This window comes from Perca flavescens, chromosome 13 (assembly GCF_004354835.1).
Source record: "Perca flavescens isolate YP-PL-M2 chromosome 13, PFLA_1.0, whole genome shotgun sequence".
NCBI lineage: Eukaryota > Metazoa > Chordata > Actinopteri > Perciformes > Percidae > Perca > Perca flavescens.
Window position 1 is genome coordinate 6,853,433 of NC_041343.1, and position 16,943 is coordinate 6,870,375.

The 16,943-nt window shown below is 44.0% G+C and overlaps 2 protein-coding genes across 3 annotated transcripts in view; one reads left to right on the top strand and one right to left on the bottom strand.

Moving 5' to 3' along the window:
* The window catches only part of b3gat1b (beta-1,3-glucuronyltransferase 1 (glucuronosyltransferase P) b), a 13,168-nt gene extending 11,901 nt beyond the window's left edge, over positions 1-1,267 (top strand). The window contains exon 7 of the mRNA XM_028594547.1: positions 996-1,267. The gene's annotated coding sequence lies outside the window, so the exon portion shown is untranslated. The remainder of the gene's footprint in view (positions 1-995) is intronic.
* LOC114566222 (beta-galactosidase-1-like protein 2) overlaps positions 284-16,943 on the bottom strand; it is a 23,470-nt gene continuing 6,810 nt past the window's right edge. For both annotated transcript variants that reach the window (XM_028594544.1, XM_028594543.1), the window contains 11 exons: positions 16,315-16,399; positions 6,576-6,713; positions 5,819-5,899; positions 5,626-5,735; positions 5,386-5,532; positions 4,412-4,483; positions 4,204-4,282; positions 4,016-4,103; positions 3,818-3,929; positions 3,609-3,725; positions 284-2,735 (listed from right to left, as the gene is read on the bottom strand). In XM_028594544.1, the coding sequence (XP_028450345.1) occupies positions 2,649-2,735; positions 3,609-3,725; positions 3,818-3,929; positions 4,016-4,103; positions 4,204-4,282; positions 4,412-4,483; positions 5,386-5,532; positions 5,626-5,735; positions 5,819-5,899; positions 6,576-6,713; positions 16,315-16,399 (1,116 nt within the window). In that variant the 3' untranslated portion in view covers positions 284-2,648. The remainder of the gene's footprint in view (positions 2,736-3,608; positions 3,726-3,817; positions 3,930-4,015; positions 4,104-4,203; positions 4,283-4,411; positions 4,484-5,385; positions 5,533-5,625; positions 5,736-5,818; positions 5,900-6,575; positions 6,714-16,314; positions 16,400-16,943) is intronic.

Here is a 16,943-nt window from a genome sequence, read left to right on the forward strand (position 1 = left end):
AACTCATATGTGCACCACGAGATATGGACCTTACTTGAAGTAGCCGAGATGTCTGACCTTTCTATAACATATTTCAAGGATTTTCTGATTAGTTATCACAAGTATTTTTAGCCACACTAACGGCGTGGCTCTATAGGTGGCAATATTGGTCTGCGAGTCGGTCCACCACATTGGTCAAAACTGAAATATCTCAATGACTATTGGATGTATTGCCATGAACATTTGTGCAGACATTCAGTGTCCCCAGAGGATGAATCAAACAGACGTTGGTGAGCCCCTGATCTTTCATTTCAAGGTTCAAGGACTTTATTTATCATGTACACAACAATAACAGGAAGTCATTGACAAGAATATTGTAGGCACCAGGCTCCCTCCAACAATACTAATAAAACATGTATCAGAAAGAAAAGGAAGATCACACAAGTAACACCAATATGAGTATCTAAGACAAGGTAGTGCAAGTTAAAAAAAAAAAAAATATATAACATAATATAAAGAATAAAGTATTATAAAGTAGACAGTAATTGCGATGAATATAGTGTAAACAGGAATGTAGTAAATGTATATGCATAATGAGGGTATTAAATATATACAGATGTAAACAGAATATTTTGTACAGACGTTCATGGTTCCCAGAGAATACATCTTATGACTATGGTGATCTTTGTATTTTTTCCTTTAGTCAAAATCATAGCAATCATGTCAAAATTTGAATTTGTAATACCTGCAAAACTAATGATATTCCCATCAGCCTCAGTTTACTTGGTTAGTGCTAACTAGCGTATGTTGCATGCAAACGTGCTAATATACTAAGATGACGAGCATGGTAAACAATATGCCTACTTAGCGTTAGCATGTTAGCATTGTCATTGTGAGCATACTAAAGTTAGCTTTTAGCTCACAGATGCTGCACTAAGGCACAACAGCGTGGCTGTAGACTAATAAAAGCGCTGCTTCTAACATGGGTCTTGTTTCCTTATTGTCTGTCCTTTTAGGGGCATTTCTCCATTTGGATTCTACCTGGATTCAAACCAACCTCAGAGCTCCTTAATTAGCAACAGCCAGGGTCAGAAATATTATCACAGCACAGTAGGGTGCACTTCACCACCGCTTTGAAATGGAGGCACACCTGCCCACCCCAGGAGGCAGCACAAGCCACGTGCTTGAACGGACTACAGAGTATCAAAGCACAACTGCACAAAAGCCAGCCGCCCCGTTCTGCTCAGAGCACTGGCTAATGCGAGACACTGGTGGGAGTTGCCAAAAGGAGCTTGCCCAGTGAGGTCTCCTCGGAGGGCTGAGACAAAGGACGATACGCGATTTAAACTGCAGGAAGAGATGGCACTGCACGCAATAAAGAGCCCTCTGAGCGCAGACAACACCAGCCAACCATCCAATCAGCATTAAATAGGGCCCTTTTGTTCTGAAAGTCTGGCTGTCCGGCACAGAGGAATAAAAGGGGCCCTTGTCTTACGTGAGTCAGCACTGACTGACAGACTGCACTGAGGGGATCTGAGCCCTCCCCACTTGTACTGTACAACACTGAGCTATTTAGATAGCCCCCCCGGACCCAGCATTAATTGGAGGTCTTGTAACTCCTTTACACACATTCTCAGCTGTCACACTGCACATGGTGAGCACACGGACACACATGCACTTAAAAAAACACGGAGCAATGATTTATTACAGTTTAACAGCAATGTCCTCTCTTACAGTCATTTATTGCAAGCTCTTGTTTATTCCTGTTATGCTGTAACACTACTGAGGTCTACTCATATTTAAGATTAGATTCAGTATCCCTAGGGCCCTGTCTACTTCACAGACATCTTTGTAAGCTAATTAAGATCCCATTGAGTGAACGGAAGGTTTCTACGCAGAGTTATTTATTGTTTCAGAGTAGCTGGTGGTACCGTTCACTTGTTAGTCCTGAGCTATGCATGTGCGAGTCAATGGGATATGAAGCCAATACACTGGATGTGCATCCTTTCATATGTGCTGTATGCTGTATTACACAACCTAATTATTTCCACCATGGATGGCTGGCTTGCAAGTGATGATTTCATACCCCATTGACTTGCAGTGGCACTGCTTACAAATGCTAATGTTCCCAGACTCTGTTGCTGTTAGGAGTTTTCTCAGTTATCGACGTGTCAGGCATCTGAAACCTTGCACTTTCACTCAAAGATAAGGGTCTGAATTTGCTACAATGCTGCTTGTCTTTCATATGAAACGCTCCTGCCTAAGATCAGATTGTCCCATAAGCCTGGTTTTTGTTTTACGTGTCCATTTCAATAACTGCATTATGAAGAATATTCACACAAGCAATACAAATCTAACAACAATATCAACAATAACTGCCATCCCCAAGCAGGATCTTAAGAAAAAATCTATGGGGAAGAGAATATACTTGTAATTGCGCTCTATGTGTAAAGAGTCACTGTAACTAAAGGTACTGTATGTATATAGCTATAAACTGCTCCCATACAAACATGCCTGTCTTCTTTTTTCATATTGGTCTGTGTGTATGTATGAAGATTTTAAGGTATTATATCATACAATGACCATGATATTAACAATATTGCTATCCCTGAATTTTGACCTGATGTTAAAATCACTTTGTAAATCTATGTCAACAGAGGTGATGGCAGTCACTGGATGTCTGCTGCCATGCCAAGATCATGAGTGTCCTCAAATTGGACCTTGTAGTCACCCTCCTGCTCTTCAAACACAATGACCTTATTCATTTAAACAGAAGAAAGTGAGAGACAAAGAAGAGAGAGTTAGAGCTTTGAAACATGATTCTGTCTTGCTGTTTTTACACATTTTAATTAAAAAAAAAAAGATCTCTGAAGTCCAATATAATGCAATAAAAAAAAAAAGAATAGTTTTAGGAAACGTGTTTATTCATTTTGCCGAGAGTGACTTTAGGAAGATCGATACCACTCGTATGTCTGTATGCTAACAATGAAGCTAAAGCCAGGGGCCGGTTAGCTTAGCAGAAAGACTGGGAACAAATGGAAAGAGCTAGCCTGGTTCTGTCCAAAGATTAAAATGTTTTGCCTATTAGCACCTCTAGCAGCTCACTAATTAACATGTGATATTGTGTTTGTTTAATCCGGACAAAAAGTGTAACAACACGTTGCAGACTATTTATTGGGCAGACTATGGATGAGACAAATGAAATGTGACGTGTTAATAAGTGAGCTTTAGATGGGCTCTTAAAAAGATTTTGTTACCAGACGGCATCAGGCTAGTTGTTTACCCCTGTTTCTAGTCTTTATGTTAAGCTAAGCTAATGGTAGCTTTGAGTATAGACCATTTTTTTGTACCAGGCTGTAAACATGTTTATTTCTGCTGTAAAGTTAGGCATTTTAACATGGGGGTCTGTGGGGATTGACTCCCTTGCCATCTTTGAATGGCCCTTTGGAGGAAGCGCAGTTTTTTGGCAGTTCCGCATCGGCTTCATTTTTCAGCACCGGAGGTTGCCGCTTGGGACAGACATGAGAGTAGTATTAAACTTCTCATCCAACTCAGCAAGAAAGCAAAGCGTATTTCCAAAAAAATTTGATCTATTCCTCTAACAAACGCCAGTTTGTGCACAGCTGTACCTGATTATGTCCACTGTTGAGAAAGGGGCCAGGGAGATAGAGAGCCTGCTGGGGACCAATTGACCAGTAGCGGCCCAGATTCAGCCCATTGATAAACACAACACCTTTCTCCCAGCCCTGCGGACCCAAAGACAATTCAGTTTTCATACAAACACACACACACACAAAAATGTACATAGCATAAAAACTATTTGTTTCATTTAACTTACTGGCAGCCTCATAAATGTGTCACTCGGATACCCGTATGCAAACATCCTCCCTATGAAAAATCCAGGGAAGCTCGGAGTTTCAGGGAGAGTTTTCCAAGGTGCCTGATAAAGACTGAAATAAGGCATCCACTTCAAACACACTATAAGATCATGATGAAAGTGATATGCAATGCTTTAGATTCAATAAAGCGTACAAACCTATCAATAAAGCTGGGTTTCATATCCAGGCTGTATATTGTAAAATCCCGCAAGGGGATATCGTTTAATAAAATGTCTCCCACGAGGCCTGCAAGAACACAAATCAGAAAAGTGGCTTGTACACTACCCACTGAGTGCTTGAGTGATTTAATAGCAGGCAAAGCAAGGTACTGCATATTGTCGATCACCTTTATGCTGTTTGTCAAGGTCCCTTCCACGGTGAACTCGTCCACAGTTTTCCACCAATAAACTTAAGGTACGCTGTCCCTGTAGGGATTGATTGCCTTTATGTCTTTTGTCAGTTTTAACAGCCAACACTTCAGCATCCATGACATCTGATAACTGTGAATGACGTTTATAGGACATTTGCCTTCAAGGTCCAACTTGATGCCATACCTTACCATCTGGAACCGCCAGCTCCAGGCTTTGGCGCTTGAAAAGACCAATGTAGCTTCTGTCGACAAACACCTAGGAAGAAAAATATGGCCGTCACATACATTATATTACAGTACATACCACATGAAGTCTTCTTCACTTGAATGAAATATCTCAAAAGCGGCTTCAAGTTTGCCAACTACTAACACCACAGTCATCGCCTTTAAACAACTTCTATGTGCTGTATTTCGTCATTGTTGTGAAATGTGTACTCTAGGCTTACCAACAACATGCACTGACTCCTAAAAGCGATGACTGTTAAAGGAACAATTCAACATTTTGTGAAATGCACTTGCTGTCTTGCTGATGATAAGATTATTACAGCCAGGCGACAGTTAGCTTAGCATGAAGAATAAAAACAGGGGTAACAGCTAGCCTGACTCTGTCCACCTGTAACAAAACCCGCCCACCAGCACCTCTGTGATATATCTCATAACCTATATCTGAAGTCTCCACCAATATCTCACGCTGACAAGAAGTCTCTAGGAAGTCACTGCACCTGACCAAGAAATGATCTGACACATAAGGCCCTGTAAAACCATAACTTGTCACCTCCTTTTTTTTTGCAGACAAGATATACAAGTAGTGCATGATTAATGAGTTTACGAGGTGATGGTAGAACTCTTTTACCTTTGGAAACAGTCAGGTGAGCTCTTTACCCCTGCTTCCAGTTTTTATGCTAACAGCTGCTGGCTCTGCCTTAATGTTTTGTGTAAATATATGAGAGTTGTATCGATTTAATGTCTAACTTGCGGTAAGAAAGCATATTTAAAAAAATAAAAGTCAAACTTTTCCTTTAAGTTTTGTTTCAGCATTTCAAACACATCAAGGATCATGATTAATGGAGGGCAATCACATGTATTATACACATGTATATTGCGTGATGTCAGCGCGAGCAAGATCATGCCATCATGTGGGCTACAATGAGGACTCACTAGGGCGCGGTCTCGGACATTGTCTCCTGACTTCAATGATCCTCCACTGGTGATGGTAGTCTCATACAGCGTGTATCCATAGGACTGGCCATTCCTGTTGTTCACAGGCAGATTCTCCATGCTTAATGGCTTTAGTGACTTAATTGGCTGCAAAAAAAATGAAAACTAAAATAAATGAATCTCTTTTATTATAAAGCACAATTCTTTCCCTTACACATATAGGTACCAGATAAAACATACCCCCTCAGTGAAGCTCAAAGCATCCCATAATGACAGATGCTGGTACATGATAGCTGGTTCATAAGCCTCCCTGTAATGCAGGGCTGGCATGTCAGGGAAACTGTTTCCACCTGCACAGAAAGGACAAAGACAACATCAGGCACATCATGTATTCACATACTTCATTCTCATTTCAATTTAGTGTTTAACTTACTGTTGTATCGAGAAAGCAAATCCCTAAGGAGGTGGTACTTTGGAGTGTACTCCCCAGCTTCAGACAAGGGAGCGTCATAATCTGAAAAGCATCATAGTGTAACAGATTAACTATCATCTGCTGCCACCTGCTGGACGTTGAGGTCAACGCTGTTCTGTAGACAACATGGAACATATTCTCCAGGTCTGAATTGGCAGTGTGAATTTTGTCATTAAAATAAAATCTTTGTAAATTTGCGTTAAAGACACCTCTAGTTTGTTCGTAGTCTCACATTGCAAGACCTTCCTCCGCAGCGCTGCGGAGGAGGGTCTTGGCTAGTCCACACAGCATTCTGGGATGGGAGAAAAACGCGCTCTGGTTTATTGGCATTTCTTTAAACCAATCGCAATCGTCTTGGGCCGTGCTAAGCACCGGACGGAGCAACGGTGCCTCTGCAAAATAGCCTCGGGAAGGAACTTGTTTTGGTGGAACATGTGTACGTTCAAAGGTTGTTTAAGAATAACTCGGATTGGACCGATAGTCTAGCTAGCTGTCTGGATTTACCCCGCAGAGATCTGAGGAGCAGTTAACCATAGTCCTCAGAAATCCACCGGAGGTTAAAATGCCAACACAAAGAAAGCAGAAGGTAATGGACATTTGGCCGAAAAGCGGGACATCCGGCGGAATTTCCGACGGCAATGGAGCAATCCTGGAAGTGGAACGTCGTGGATATAGACTAGTTTGTTTGTGACACAGCACACAACACAGAAGAACCAACCATAGCTGGGGACCAATGCTTTGTAGGAAGGATCAGCGAGGGCACCACTCATGAAGCCAAAACTGGAGCCTCCATGGAACATGTAGAGATTAACAGACATGCCTCGCCGCAGGATTTCTCTCACGGTGGACACCATATCTGACAAGAAGTTCAACAAAGTTTATAAATCATCATTTTTCTCTGCTTTTGTTTTTATTCAGCACATTGCATTTTCATACACCAAAGCAAAGACAGTTCATTTGCATTCCTGCATGTGGATTAGAGTTTGTTTATACTTCAGAGACTGAGAGTCTGAGAGAAAGTGTATGCCCGTTGTGTGAACTGATAACCCACAAGGCCACAAAATCTAACATCCTCCCCTCCCAGATCCGTTCCCCCCTTGTCTGTTTAGATGTACGGGGAGCGTGACCCCAGCTGGGGCAGAAAGGGACATAGGATTAGATGAAGTGGTTTTATGAGGTACATCAGGAAAGGACAGAGGATTAGATTTAAGGATGTATGTCAGAAAGGGGCAAAGGATTAGATGAAAGTGATTTTATGACGTATGCCTGTGTTTCCCTGATAAATGCCAGTACAGGATCTATATCTTTACTGTCGTCAGAAAGAAACTTCTAGAAGGTTGCTATCTTTATTGTTTGACAATTGATTGTGTTCAAATGTCACTCCCCTTTTCCCAAATGTGCATTTAAGCTCACTCTTCCTTCCACTCATTTGAGGAATCTTTGACACACCGAGCTACGTGCTTCTTGCGAATCTGTATTCTTCCTATTTTGCAAAATATATATGTCTTTAATATAATACAAAAACCCAACTTGGTTTTAGTCTCAGTCTGTCTTATTTGTTTCAATTTACTAAACTCTCAAACTCGACCCCCCCTGCTGCAAAGGAAACTTCCACAACAAACCTGGCGACGAGAGATGGGATCAGAGTGGAGAGGCAGATAAGAGTGGCTCCGTGTGTGACTGAGGAACCTGCAGATCCGAGATCAAACGATCTTCGCCTCTACCTCGCCCAAAAAGCATTCAGAGAGAGAGGGTCAGAAACCGCGGAGGACTCCTCTGACTCCACACTGATCTTCAAAAAAAACAACGACGGAAGCAATTCCACGCAGCAGGGTAAGATCACACTCCAATTTCAAATTAAATTAGAGTAATTTGAATTGGCTGTAGTAAAACTTACAGAAACAAATACTGACGTTGGACACTGAGATAGGATAAACATTTGGGTTGTTTGTATAGATTTTTGTTGGTATTTTTAAGGTTGTGAGGATACCTAATTGTGATAACTCCAGCAGTATTTTTGCACCATAAAACTGATCCACGCACGGGTGTGACTTTGCTTTGTAGATTTTCGGAGGACAAATCTAATTAAGTTTTGAAGTAAATCTAATAAACAGTTTTTCAGAAACTGTTAGGTTTTTTTGTGCTTGGGTTTTTCCGAAACCCGGCCTTACAGTGACGATTGTAAGTAGGATAGAAGTACTTCTTCCCAGTAAAATGGGTAACGGATTGGGCAGCTCCGGCTCACACGTCCCTACGGGAACCGTGGTGGATGACATGGTGCGAAAATACGGCTCAAAAAGCCTGGAGTGTCTGCCGTATTGGTCCAACACTTACGGGTTTCCTGAAAATGGGTCTTTTAGCACGTGCAAACTCAAAGTGTTAAAACAAGAATTAGAGGAACAAGAAAAAAAACTGAGAAAGAAAGACAAAATTAAGACGAGTGATTTAGAACAAGTGGAGAAAAATAAGGAGTGTTTTAACTTATGGATGAAAGAAGCTGAAACCAGGGAAAGTAAACAGATACAGAAACATATGTCACTGTTAAAAATCAATAGCACTGATGAAGTGCAGACAAAGAAGCCTCTTACTGATTTTTCCCCTCCTCTCTATCCGAGCTTAAGGGATGCTGATCTGATCCTGGATGTGCTGCCACACCCACCCCCCCATACCCCCAACCGCGCGAAGAAGCTACAGCCCCATCAGCAGGAGCTTCAACACGACCTAAGCCCCCTGCCGTGGCTTTCCAAACACAGACCAGAGCCATGCAACAGGCAGGCCACAGCAGTGCTGCACAGCCATCCGCAAGTGCTGCCGCTGTCACACAAGCGACAGCCCCTCCACCACCAGAAGAGACGGAGGAGGAAAAAGTGGAGCTCTCCTGTATAATGCCCCAGGTCCCGACAGCAACCGGAGTGGGTCTCATATACCGAGCTTGGTCAGAAGATGACCTCAAAAGATCCACCGAGCACCTGCCTCCATGCAAAGACTCTGGCAAACGCTTCGGCGCATGCCTTTTTAGATTTCTTGAGACTTTCACACCCACTATGCATGAAGTAAGACGAATCTTGCTCCACAATCTGGGCCCAATGGAGTACGCTAGAATAAAACAGTATTTTCCGGCCGACGCGAATACCGATCCCGTCATCACACACCCTGACTTTAACGACCCAGCTAACGCAGCCTACAAAACTGCGATGGCGACGCTGGTACTCGGCCTCGAAAAGACTTATCCACACCGTACTGACATGACTCGTATAAACAACACCCGACAGATGCAAAATGAGCCCACAGACGTATTCTACTTCCGGATGAATGAAGTCTTCCAACAACACAGCGGAATCCCACAGCCAGATGACTTGGGAGTTGTTATCGGGTCATGGGAATCACATCTAAAAGACGCATTCATGAGTGGACTCCTGCCGGACATCAGGGACGAGGTAATAAGATCGTGCATTGGTGTTGAAGATGCAAGACTGACTGACATCGTCAGACACGCAAAACATGCTGAGAAAGTCCTGGCACTCTCAGCCAAGCAAGAGAAGAAACAAAGACGTGAAAAGAACGACGCGGCTCAGCTGAGACTCATGAACACTGTGGCAGACCTGGCAAGCAGAAAACCGAGAGGCCGTGAAAAAGGCAGAAACAAAGGCAAAGGCAAAGTGCGTGGCCGTATTCCCTCTGGGGATCGAAAGACATGTTTCAACTGTCACCAGAAAGGACACTGGAGAAAGAAGTGTCCTAACCCCACATGGAACGGCCAGAACGAACCACAGCAGAACCAGGGCAACAACGGCCAACACGCAGATTGACGTGATGCAGGGGAGGGGAGTGGTGGTGGTGCAGAAGGGATGAGATCCGTGTCCACAACAGCTGAGGGAGGTAATGCAGACACACACACACACACACACATGCTCGCAATGAAGAAACGCTTCCTCGCACACCACACTTACTTTCCCCACACGACAGACAGGTTGTATTAGATGCTATACAATATCTGGAACAAGAACAAATTAGGGAAAGCACTCCGACTTATTCTATGGATTCATCCGATACATACAAGAAAATGCCCACTACAGTGTTGAATGTACAAGGGAAATCCGTTGAATTTTTAGTGGACAGCGGGGCAACTAATTCAGTTTTGATAACAAATTTGTTCCCAGGTCAAAAACTTTCAGGCAGACAAGTTTTTTCTAAAAGTGCTAGCGGCACAGTGATCCCAGAAAAATTCACTACACCCATGAGTTGTGTGCACACTGACCCTACTGACCCCACACCTGATAGAAAGGCAAAATGCTCATTCCTGCTTTCTCCAGTGTGCCCTGTAAATCTTTTAGGAAGAGACCTCATGTGTGAGTTTGGAATAGGTGTAGTTCCGACATCAACCGGTCTCAAAGTCATACGTCTTAGTAAAGACAACATGTCTGACGTTTTTATGTCAGAACCCACACACACATCTTTGTATATTTTTCAATGGTGGGTTTCCCTCTGTCAGGCTGAAGATTTACTGACAGAAGCACGAGGCTTCGTGTCCACCACAGCTGAGGTCATGCAGGCATCAGATTTACACTGTACTTCTTTTGCTGCACCAGACCTAGATGAGGAATTCACTGACACATTTTTTGCTGACCTAAATGATGAGCTGGAGTGTACTTATCTGTATTGGCATGATAACAAATGTGCAATATCAGTGAACTTGACGGAAGAACAGAGAACATTTTTCCGTGTCCCTCACTCACATGCTCATATTTCTTTGTGAAAATCTCCAACAGATCAATGGAGAGACTTGGGACTCTTTGTAGTGGACTGTGACAAACTGACTGACTGGACTGACACCGTGGATACCGGAATCTCCTTCTCTCCCTCGACGGGGTGTTGCAGGATATTTTTATCATTTCAGGTGTCTTGCACACGCAGCGTTTACCAGTTGAGTAATCCTGTGTCTGCGACACAAGTTTGACCCTTTCACCTGGGTCCGGTCTTTTACAATACGTAGATGTCTAGTGGGGAGTCCCACAAAGGAACAGTGCGAGCATGACACTATTGCATTGTTAAAACATCTTGCAGCCGAAGGCCACAAAGCCAGCCGGTCAAAATTACAATTCGTGAAAGATGTTCATTTTTTGGGCCATGACATCTCTGCAGCAGGGAAAACCTTGTCTCCATCTCGCATTGAGGCAATAGTTTCCCCTCCCTAAACCTGTGACTAAGAAACAAATGATGTCGATTTTGGGCATGTGTTCTTATTGTCGTGTTTTCATCCCAAACTACGCTCAGCTAGTACAGCCGCTAGCCGATCTGATTCACGGTAAAAATCTGACTGCGCATGATCGCATGACATGGAATGTGGAGGCTGATCAGGCTTTTGTAAACCTCAAAATGGCCTTTCAGAGTCCTCCTACTTTAGGTTTGCCTAACCCTAACCTTCCTTTCACTTAGACAGTGGATGAACGCTTAGGATGCATGACGTCTGTCCTTCTCCAGCCGCATGGGGACAGACTCCGACCGGTAGCCTATATCGCCGCAAAATTAGACCCTGTTGCTGCGGGTCTTCCGCTTTGTCTCAGAGCTGTAGCAGCTGCTGAAAAAGCTTTGGCTGCCTCCAGGGACATTGTGGGCTACGCCCCTCTCACACTGCTAGTCCCACATGGTGTCTCTCGGATTCTACTCAAGCATAAATCTTCCCATTTGTCTGCAGCCCGTTATCTGAGATATCACACCTGTCTTCGCCATATGCCAAATGTAACTGTTAAGCGTTGTACTACTCTTAACCCTGCTTCTCTCATGCCTACACCAGGGGAAGGTGAGCCACATGACTGTTTGGCTGAATTGCAGCACACATGTACTCCTCGTCCTGACCTTTTTGACATCCCCTTACAGAACCCAGATGCTATTCTGTACGTGGACGGGTCAGCATCTCGCTGCCCGGACACGAGCCAGGGACAGGTAGGATTTGCTGTGGTTTCAGATACAGCCACTCTAATTGCTAAATCTCTCCCAAAACATCTGTCTGCACAGGCTGCTGAGCTCATTGCCCTCACTGAAGCATGTAAGTTGGCTGAAGGCTCATCCGTTACCATCTATACGGATTCAAGGTACGCTTTTGGAGTTGTACATGATGTTGGTGCACTATGGAAACACAGAAATTTCCTGAAATCGGATGGTAAGCCTATTTTGCATCATCACTTGATCAATGACCTTTTGACTGCTATCCTACTTCCATCACAAGTAGCTATATGCAAATGTTCTGCACACACTGGAGCTACAGACCCTGTCTCTAGGGGTAACGCTAGGGCAGATGCAGCCGCTAAAACAGCTGCACGCCAGCCTTTATCTCATGTTGACACTTTGGTCACAGATACACAAGACCTTGAACATTTTTCACTCCCAGACTCTGTAGCTGCTATGCAAACACACGCTACACCACAGGAAAGACAGCAGTGGAAAGCTGCAGGGTGCACCTTTAACTCTGGGGCCTGGCTAGGCCCAGACTCCAAGCCCTGTCTTCCTCAAAAATTTTTCTCCCAATTTGCTAAGGTGACACATGGTTTGGACCACGTGTCAAAAGGGGGAATGATGGCTTTGATAACACAAACATGGTACACAAGGGGTTTCACAACATTTGCAGAAAAATGTATTAAAACTTGTATCATATGTGCACAGAACAACATAGGCAGGCCAGTGAAAGTTACACAACAGGCAGGACACACACCACCTGAGCGGCCATTTGAGCATGTGATGATGGATTTCATAGAGCTTACACCTTCTGAAGGAAAAAAATATGCCTTGACCATGGTGGACATGTTTTCCAAATGGGTTGAAGTGTTTCCTGCCTCAAAACAAACAGCTTCAGTGGTGGCAAAGGCTCTAATGACAGAAATCATTCCCAGATGGGGTTTACCAAACCGCCTGTCGAGCGACAATGGAGCTCATTTTGTAAACACTGCCATTACACAGATTAGCCTGTATATGGGGGGGGCGATCGAGCGAGAGAACGGTACAATAAAAACAAAACTGTCTAAATGCTGTGCAGAGACAAATCTCCCATGGACAAAGGCACTTCCAATTGTGCTTATGTACATGAGGATGCGAAAAAGGGCTCGTTCGAATCTTAGCCCTTATGAGATTCTATTTGGCCGCCCACCACAGGTAGGGACAGAACCACCAAAGGCTCCCCCGCCAACAACGGCTCTATGTGAGCATGACATGTTAAGTTACTGCACGCAACTCTCTTCTGCCCTTTCTGCCATCAGAGTCCAGGTTTCTGCAGCGCTGCCTCAACCAGCTGAGGGTCCCCTGCACAAACTCCAGCCCGGGGACTTTGTGGTGGTGAAAGACTTCAGGAGGAAGAACTGGCAGTCGAAACGCTGGCAAGGACCATACCAGATCCTCCTGACCACGCACACAGTAATAAAGGTGTCCGAGAGAGCTACGTGGATTCACGTGGCCCATTGCAGAAAGGTTCCAGATCCAGGACAAGGAGCAGGTATTTTTCCAGAACCTGCTAAAGGTGACGTGCAGACCACTGCTTAGTCACCAACGAGGGAGAAATAGGGCAGGCCTGACAGAACGGCGTTTTCTGTGCCACCCTATAGCAGCAGAAAATAAGTTTTCTTAGATGAGAACATTAAAGAGAAAAGAAACCTGATCAACCAAACTGGTACCGTACTGCTAACAACTTCTTTTTTGCAAAAGACAGCAGTGACGTACACATTCATTCATAGACTCATCCTCCAAAGCTGACACTCAGCTGTGTCTCACAGACATTCCTCTGACGCTCACAGCACAGCACATTCCACACATTCCACACTGCAGCACCCTGCTCTGACACACAAATGGAGCAGGCAGGCAGGAGAAAACTGATAAGGCTTCTATCACCGACCCGTGAAGAGGTTTCGTTTGTTCACTGTTCGCCCCTGAACACTCCTCCCAGCCCCCCCCCCAGCTGGGAGGAGGCCTCGGGGAAGACCCAGGACTAGGTGGAGGGATTATATCTCCAACCTGGCCTGGGAACGCCTCGGGATCCCCCAGTCGGAGCTGGTTAATGTTGCTCGGGAAAGGGAAGTTTGGGGTCCCCTGCTGGAGCTGCTCCCCCCGCGACCCGACACCGGATAAGCGGACGAAGATGGATGGATGGACTGTTCGCCCTATCCCAGAAGCAGGCCACTCCTGTAAAGCCACAGTCGTTAAACTTGACCGACGCTTTCCGTGCTTTAACTGCACTTAAAGATGTAAAAATAATTGGTAACCAGTTCTACTCCACCTCCTCCCAACCGTCTGCATGTGCGGGGTTTGCTAAACGTTTGGTACGCGCTCCAAATGGGACAATGGTAAAAACTAAGAACGGGAGGGTGGCTGATAGCATTGGACAATTTCATCATAGCTTAATGGTAGATTTGACACATGCTCTCTGCATTGAACGAGCTCGCCGTCTAGGTTCCCATTATCTAGGTTCGACCACTGGTTGTCGACAGACTCTGAAGGGCACGTACGGGTCAGGTAATTTCGGAATTAGTATGTGCTTACACACCAAACCAGGCTACCTTAATGCGTCCCTTCTAGATCCTTCCAAAACTCACTTGATGCGCTGGCCAAACGATTCTGGTGCAGGGTCATTGGTAGACTATGTTTGGCTTTGTGGCGATTACTGGTATCAAATTTTGCCTGCTCTATGGTCAGGAAGGTGCGCAATTGTATACCTGACTCCTATTAAGGTTATGTCCTCACTCGTACACACGACACACCATTATCCCCAGTACATACCTCCCGCTGGGGGTGGGGGCAAATTTGTTTCAGGACTTCTGCCATGGTACGGGGTGGTCGCAAACGCACACAACATTGACACAATACACAAAAGTCTCGAGAATTTAACTGCTATTGTGATTTCAGGATGGAGGTGGAGCGCCTGGATTGCAAGGTTCATTGTACCCATGGTTACTTTCTTTTGTGCATTCCTGCTTTGTGTTTGTTGTGTTGTACCACTGGTCAAGAAAAGGTTTTCCTCTCTGTTCACCACACACATGGTTCAGTATCAAGCTTTGCAACACACCGAATCTTCATGTTTTCACATTCCCACATATGCTGCGTTTGATTACGAGCTGGACACCATCTCCAGTACAAAGTGATGCTTTTATGTTTTTTTTTCCTCTCTTTCTTTTGTTTTGCCTCACAGAAGTGATGCTTGCTTTTTACTAGAGGGTTTATGTTGTCCCCTCACAAAAAACACTTTGAGCAATATTTTCTTATACTCTTAAATGTAATCTATGTGTTGTGATTAGTTTGTAATCAAAAGGGTGGAATGTAATGGCAAATTCACATTTAAGCATTTATTCTTTATAATCCTTATGTTTTTATTCAGCACATTGCATTTTCATACACCAAAGCAAAGACAGTTCATTTGCATTCCTGCATGTGGATTAGAGTTTGTTTATACTTCAGAGACTGAGAGTCTGAGAGAAAGTGTATGCCCGTTGTGTGAACTGATAACCCACAAGGCCACAAAATCTAACATCCTCCCCTCCCAGATCCGTTCCCCCCTTGTCTGTTTAGATGTACGGGGAGCGTGACCCCAGCTGGGGCAGAAAGGGACATAGGATTAGATGAAGTGGTTTTATGAGGTACATCAGGAAAGGACAGAGGATTAGATTTAAGGATGTATGTCAGAAAGGGGCAAAGGATTAGATGAAAGTGATTTTATGACGTATGCCTGTGTTTCCCTGATAAATGCCAGTACAGGATCTATATCTTTACTGTCGTCAGAAAGAAACTTCTAGAAGGTTGCTATCTTTATTGTTTGACAATTGATTGTGTTCAAATGTCATTCCGCTTTTCCCAAATGTGCATTTAAGCTCACTCTTCCTTCCACTCATTTGAAGAATCTTTGACACACCGAGCTACGTGCTTCTTGTGAACCTGTATTCTTCCTATTTTGCTAAATATATATGTCTTTAATAAAATACAAAAACCCAACTTGGTTTTAGTCTCAGTCTGTCTTATTTGTTTCAATTTACTAAACTCTCAAACTCTACCCCCCCCTGCTGCAAAGGAAACTTCCACAACACAGTCAAAAAGCCACAAACAGCATTTAGACTAAGGATAACTTTATATTCTCCAGGGAATTCCATCAACCCCAAATACTATCCAATTATGTTTGGTTGAATATAAACCTCAATCATATCTACTGTATGTATGAGCCATTTCTTTATAAAGAAGTTGTATACCAATGTGTTTTTTGTTCTATTTCATCAGATACAGTAGTTGATGGCGAGGAAACAGGAAGTGAGGGAAGAGAAAAAGGGGTATGCCATGCAACCAAAACGGTGCAGTATGAAAACAACATATCCCTTCAGACAACAATCAGTCCAGGGATGACCCAGGCGAATTTAGAATAAGAGGTAAGCACTGATAGAAATGTCTTTTTCATCTCTAAAGCCACTGAAAACAAGGAGAGCCTTCCTTACCCTCTGGGGGAAGCACATGGTGGAGGTCACCCCACACATCATACCAGCCGGTCCAGTAGTCCATCACCAAGATGGGGCTGTTGGGCTGACAAACAACACAGAAAAGGCCCACACGATTAACTCACTGTCCCGTGTTTCCATAGACTTTTAATATTAGTGGACAGAGCATGTGTGATGTCACCCATTGGTTTATGGAGATCTGCTACGAGTTGTTGAGTTTGCCGTTCCGGGCGCAGTCATCCTGTTGTGACGATTTTAGACGAGAGGGAGGAGTGAGGGAGGAGCCACGTTAACTTACACACTCTCACTGGCAATCACATCATAGCCACGCCCTAAGACACCCCCTGCTTTATCGCCGATTTTAAAATCAACAAGACCATAATTTAAAAAAATTAACATCATTCTGTGTTGCAGAAGACTTAAAACTAGCGATTGAGACCATAAAGTTATGATAAATGTTTACTGAGGTAATAAATCAAGTGAGAAGTAGGGTCACTTTCTTATAGACTTCTACAGAAACCGACCTCCTTTTGCAACCGCACGTGTCGCCCCCTGCTGGAATTCAGATAGAATGCAGCTTTAAGGCACTTCCGCATTTGCAGCACTTCGCCGAACCGGATGCTTTGTCC